This window comes from Eleutherodactylus coqui, chromosome 7 (genome assembly GCF_035609145.1).
Source record: "Eleutherodactylus coqui strain aEleCoq1 chromosome 7, aEleCoq1.hap1, whole genome shotgun sequence".
Classification (NCBI taxonomy): domain Eukaryota; kingdom Metazoa; phylum Chordata; class Amphibia; order Anura; family Eleutherodactylidae; genus Eleutherodactylus; species Eleutherodactylus coqui.
This window is the reverse complement of record NC_089843.1, coordinates 3,638,192-3,644,518: the sequence shown is the minus strand read 5'-3', so window position 1 is coordinate 3,644,518 and position 6,327 is coordinate 3,638,192. Positions and strand designations below refer to the sequence as shown.

The 6,327-nt window shown below is 54.7% G+C and overlaps 1 protein-coding gene across 1 annotated transcript; it reads left to right on the top strand.

The window, feature by feature from the left end:
- The first annotated feature begins 353 nt into the window (after window positions 1-353).
- Window positions 354-5,763, top strand: LOC136572317 (kazal-type serine protease inhibitor domain-containing protein 1-like). The gene is made up of 4 exons (XM_066572802.1): window positions 354-866; window positions 4,431-4,591; window positions 4,836-4,983; window positions 5,157-5,763. The coding sequence occupies exons 1-4, from the start codon at window positions 419-421 to the stop codon at window positions 5,261-5,263; spliced, it is 864 nt and encodes a 287-aa protein (XP_066428899.1). The 5' UTR covers window positions 354-418; the 3' UTR covers window positions 5,264-5,763.
- Window positions 5,764-6,327: the final 564 nt, after the last annotated feature.

The window sequence follows — 6,327 nt, the reverse complement described above, 5'->3', positions numbered from 1 at the left end:
TCAGCTGACCAGTTGTGCTCACGAACGGCTGCAGCACCAAGTATTCGGAGGCGCACAGCATTTCCGCTATGTGTGAACACACCCTTACAGAGAAATGCGTGGCACAGCACCCACCACAACTGGCATCGCTGGAGCCGAGTGAAGGCACTCTCCGATCAGAGCGGTCTGGCCCAGGCAGTGGTTGGTCTGTGCGCCCGGCCTCACATCCAGACAGGTCCAGCAACTCTGCTGCATTGTATGCGGCCCTCCTCCACCATAAAACATGTGCAAATGAGCGTCTGCAGGTAGCCGGCCTGAGGGGCACAATGGGGTAGGGGGCAGGGGAGGCCACATAAAAGGCTGCACAAGGTGGGATAGGGTTAATTCAACACCCTCCATAAAGCCCCTGCAGCTGAGACCTCAGACCTCACTGACCACCATGGACGCCCCACTGCTGGTGCTGCTGCTCCTCTTCCTCCCCTGCCCAGCCTTGCTTCACATTTTGCCCCATCAAGGTTGGTCCATTCAGGAGGCCGATGAAGAGAACTGTCCGCTATGCCAGGAGTACCGCTGCCCCTTAGTGCCCCAGCACTGCGCGGCAGGCAGAGCAAAGGATCGTTGCGGTTGCTGCTGGCAGTGTGCCAATGTGGAGGGGCAAATGTGTGACCTGCCCGGGTGGGGGCACCATTATGGCACATGCGGAGAGGAGCTGCGATGCCAGGTGATAGCCGGGCACAGCAACAAGCCCAAGTGCGTCTGCCGCAGCCAGGACAGCGTGTGCGGGACTGACCGCCGCACCTACAGAAACATCTGCCGCCTACAGGAGGCCGCACGTACCCGCAGGAGGGCGCTGCTCAGGATGGCACATACTGGACCATGCCAAGAAGGTGAGTCCATGTAAAACTGAAGGAGCCCCTTCCCCATAGAGGCCGAGATATGGGGAGAGGTCTGCTATGTTAGGAGGAGGAGTGCTGGTGTATTAGGAGGGGTTGGTGTGCTGATGTCGGGGTCTGTATTATGGGAGGTTGGTGTGCTGGTGTCGGTGTATTGGGGGGGGGGGTTGGGGTATGGTTGTCGGTGTATTAGGAGGGGTTGGTGTGCTGATGTCGGGGTCTGTATTATGGGAGGTTGGGGTGCTGGTGTCGGTGTATTGGGGGGGTTGGGGTATGGTTGTCGGTGTATTAGGAGGGGTTGCGGTGCTGATGTCGGGGTCTGTATTATGGGAGGTTGGGGTGCTGGTGTCGGTGTATTGGGGGGGGGGGTTGGGGTGCTGGTGTCGGTGTATTGGGGGGGGGTTGGGGTATGGTTGTCGGTGTACTAGGAGGGGTTGGTGTGCTGATGTCGGGGTCTGTATTATGGGAGGTTGGGGTGCGGATGTTGGTGTATTGGGGGGTTGGGGTGCTGGTGTCGGTGTATTGGGGGGGGGGGTTGTGTCGGTGTATTGGGGGGGGGGGGGTTGGGGTGCTGATGTCGGTGTATTGGGGGGTTGGGGTGCTGTCGGTGTATTGGGGGGGGGTTGGGGTGCGGATGTTGGTGTATTGGGGGGGGGTTGGGGTGCTGATGTCGGTGTATTGGGGGGTTGGGGTGCTGGTGTCGGTGTATTGGGGGGTTGGGGTGCTTGTGTCGGTGTATTGGGGGGGGGGTTGGGGTGCTGATGTCGGTGTATTGGGGGGTTGGGGTGCTGTCGGTGTATTGGGGGGGGTTGGGGTGCGGATGTTGGTGTATTGGGGGGGGGTTGGGGTGCTGATGTCGGTGTATTGGGGGGTTGGGGTGCTGGTGTCGGTGTATTGGGGGGGGGTTGGGGTATTGTTGTCGGTGTATTAGGATAAATCATGAGGCTGATGTCGGTGTACTAGTAGGGGGAAGAGGGGTGATGATGTCCGTATATTAGTGGGGTCAGGGTGCTGGTGTTGATGTGCTGGAAGAGGTTGGAGTGCTGCTGACTGTATTATGGGAGGTTGGGGTGCTGGTGTCGGTGTATTGGGGGGGTTGGAGTGCTGATGTCAGTGTATTGGGGGTTGGGGTATGGTTGTCGGTGTATTAGGAGGGTTGGGGTGCAAATGTCGGTGTATTGGGAGGTGTCTGGTGCAGGTGCCAAAGTATTAGGAGAGTTCAAGGTGCTGGTGTATTAGGAGGGGGCAGGCTGATGTTGGTGTATTAGGAGGGATCAGGGTTCTTATGTCAGTGTATTAGGAGAAGTTGGGGTGCTAATGTCGGTGTATTAGGAGAGGATGGGGGGCTGGTGTTGGTGTATTAGTAGACGTCGGGGTGCTGATATTGGTTTATTAGGAGAAGTCGAACTGCTGGTGTCGGTGTATTAGGAAGGGACAGAAGGGCTGATATCGGTGTATTAGGAGAGGACAGGGGGCTGGTGTTGATGTATTAGGAGGGGTCAGGGTTGTTATGCCAGTGTATTGCGAGATGTTGGTGTATCAAGAGAAGTTGGGGCGCTGATGTCCATGCATTAGAAGGGGTCAGGGTGCTGATGTCGGTGTATTAAGAGGGTTAGGTGTTGGTGTATTAAGAGGATCGGGGTGCTGATGTCCTTGTGTTAGGAGGGTTGGGGTGCTGGTGTCGGTGTATTAGGAGGGTTGGGGTGCTGGTGTCGGTGTATTAGGAGGGTTGGGGTGCTGGTGTCGGTGTATTAGGAGGGTCAGGTGTTGGTGTATTAGGAGGGTTGGGGTGCTGGTGTATTAGGAGGGTTGGAGTGCTGGTGTCGGTGTATTAGGAGGGTCAGGTGTTGGTGTGTTAGGAGGGTTGGGATGCTGCTGTATTAGGAGGGTTGGGGTGCTGGTGTCGGTGTATTAGGAGGGTTGGGGTGCTGGTGTATTAGGAGGGTTAGGGTGCTGGTGTCAATGTATTAGGAGGATCAGGTGTCGGTGTATTAGGAGGGTTGGGGTGCTGGTGTCGGTGTATTAGGAGGGTTGGGGTGCTGGTGTCGATGTATTAGGAGGGTCAGGTGTCGGTGTATTATGAGGGTTGGGGTGCTGGTTTCGGTGTATTAGGAGGGTCAGGTGTTGGTGTATTAGGAGGGTTGGGGTGCTGGTGTATTAGGAGGGTTGGGGTGTTGGTGTCAGTGTATTAGGAGGGTCAGGTGTTGGTGTATTAGGAGGGTTGGGGTGCTGGTGTCGGTGTATTAGGAGGGTTGGGGTGCTGGTGTCGGTGTATTAGGAGGGTCAGGTGTTGGTGTATTAGGAGGGTTGGGGTGCTGGTGTCTTTGTATTAGGAGGGTCAGGTGTTGGTGTATTAGGAGGGTTGGGTTGCTGGTGTCGGTGTATTAGGAGGATCAGGGTGCTGATGCCCTTGTGTTAGGAGGGTTGGGGTGCTGGTGTATTAGGAGGGTTGGGGTGTTGGTGTCAGTGTATTAGGAGGGTCAGGTGTTGGTGTATTAAGAGAGTTGGGGTGCTGGTGTTGGTGTATTAGGAGGGTCAGGTGTTGGTGTATTAGGAGGGTTGGGGGGCTGGTGTCGGTGTATTAGGAGGGTTGGGATGCTGGTGTCGGTGTATTAGGAGGGTTGGGATGCTGGTGTCGGTGTATTAGGAGGATCAGGGTGCTGATGTCCTTGTGTTAGGAGGGTTGGGGTGCTGGTGTATTAGGAGGGTTGGGGTGTTGGTGTCAGTGTATTAGGAGGGTCAGGTGTCGGAGTATTAGGAGGGTTGGGGTGCTGGTGTTGGTGTATTAGGAGGGTTGGGGGGCTGGTGTCGGTGTATTAGGAGGGTTGGGTTGCTGGTGTCGGTGTATTAGGAGGATCAGGGTGCTGATGTCCTTGTGTTAGGAGGGTTGGGGTGCTGGTGTATTAGGAGGGTTGGGGTGTTGGTGTCAGTGTATTAGGAGGGTCAGGTGTCGGAGTATTAGGAGGGTTGGGGTGCTGGTGTTGGTGTATTAGGAGGGTCAGGTGTTGGTGTATTAGGAGGGTTGGGGGGCTGGTGTCGGTGTATTAGGAGGGTTGGGGTGCTGGTGTCGGTGTATTAGGAGGGTTGGGGTGCTGGTTTCGGTGTATTAGGAGGGTTGGGGTGCTGATGTCCTTGTGTTAGGAGGGTTTGGATGCTGGTGTATTAGGAGGGTTGGGGTGCTGGTGTCGATGTATTAGGAGGGTTGGGGTGCTGGTGTCGGTGTATTAGGAGGGTTGGGGTGCTGATGTCCTTGTGTTAGGAGGGTTTGGATGCTGGTGTATTAGGAGGGTTGGGGTGCTGGTGTCGGTGTATTAGGAGGGTTGGGGTGCTGGTGTCGGTGTATTAGGAGGGTTGGGGTGCTGATGTCTTTGTGTTAGGAGGGTTGGGATGCTGGTGTATTAGGAGGGTTGGGGTGCTGGTGTCAGTGTATTAGGAGGGTTGGGGTGCTGGTGTTGGTGTATTAGGAGGATCAGGGTGCTGATGTCCTGTGCTGCACTTGACCCTGGTTACTGCTGTGTAGTAAAGGAGGGGCCTAAAACGGACATGGTGTCTTTGCAGCTCCGCTTCTGCTCGGTTCTCCGCGTGACACGGTGGCTGTGATTGGTCAGAGCGTCATTCTCGGCTGTGAAGTTTCGGCACAACCGATAGCAGAGATGAAATGGAGGAAGGAAGGGATGGTAGAAGCGCTGCCTGGGAAGCACCGCAATATCATCGTACAGGTAGCGTATCTACACCCCCTCACCCTGTAACGTATGTACCATGTCCTGAGCATCATGTATGAGGCATACACTACACCATACATAATATATACACCTTGGCATGTAAAGTATGTGAACCACTCTGACACCAGAGATGCAGACAATGTGTACATCCCTACATCACCCTCATCACATACAGTCGATTCCCACACATGTATGACCAGCGGCATCTCTCCTGATGCGCCATATTTCTTTTTGGACGCAGTCCCGTGGAGGACCTCAACGGCATCAGGTGATTGGATGGCTGCAGATTCAGGAGGTCAGGCAGAGGGATGCCGGCGTATACATCTGCCAGGCTTGGAACATGTACGGAGAAGTGTCCGGCTCGGCGAGACTACGCATCATTTCAGCAGGTGAGACCTCTACACGCGGTCACTACGTGTGCATTATATGATGGTCACCGCATCCATAGTGTAGGACGGCCCTACTTGGTCACTAAGCGCACACTCAGTCGCTGGTGGAGCCCATTGATACAACGGTCGTTTCTGTAGTTGTGGTGGTGATGATGCTGTTCTTGCGCCCTCAGATTCTCCACTGGCCTCGGAAGTCACCCATCACCTGGTTGGAGTGTTCGATGTCTCAGATGATGAAGATGACTCGCCCAGAGAGGGGCCATCGGGTTCACATGAGTGAAGATGGCCAGGGGACCAGGCCCGTTCTGTGGTTGGGCAGGGAATCTGTGCCCATCATGAATGGGGTGATGCCACCCTTGATGGACAGGATGAAGTGAAGAGCTGGTCTGATGGGCCCATCCCTGGTCCACACAGAAGCCGCTGACCTTCTGGTCTCCATGGTCACTAATGATGGATATAACGGGATGTTTGTTGCATGTATTATGGTGTACATAAGAGGACAAATGGGCGGCCACTGATGAGGTCACATGACCTCTGGCCTCGTTATACGGATGTGGCTAGCAAGTCACATGCCTTACCCTATGACACGGCTAGCACGCAACAGGCCAGACCTTCCGTTCTGCCCAGCTAGGATTTGGAGTGGACGTCCTCCAGACAACGCTACAGATCTGTGGCCACCACTGACTGAGAGATGTTAGGGGGAGGGGCTGAACACAGAAGATATAATTCTACAGAAATATTGTAAATACAAAGAGAACAATAAACGAGTCATGTGATGTCTTTAGGGTGCGCGGGGCGCGTACTGGGGGGAGCCAAACTGCATGGAAAGTATTGTCTGACTTACTAAAACATGTACATCTTCAACCACTCCATCCTGGCCCCTCCCACACTATCCCATCCATCACTGATCCCGCCCACACAACGTATCCATCATTGGCCCCTCCCAAACTATCCCATCCATCACTGATCCCGCCCACACAATATATCCATCATTGGCCCCTCCCACACTATTCCACCCATCACTGATCCCGCCCACACAATATATCCATCATTGGCCCCTCCCAAACTATCCCATCCATCACTGATCCCGCCCACACAATATATCCATCATTGGCCCCTCCCATACTATCCCACCCATCACTGATCCCGCCCACACAATATATCCATCATTGGCCCCTCCCATACTATCCCACCCATCACTGATCCCGCCCACACAATATATCCGTCATTGGCCCCTTCCACACTATTCCACCTATCACTGATCCCGCCCACACAATATATCCATCATTGGCCCCTCCCACAATATACCATCCATCACCGACCCCACTTGCAATATAGCATTCA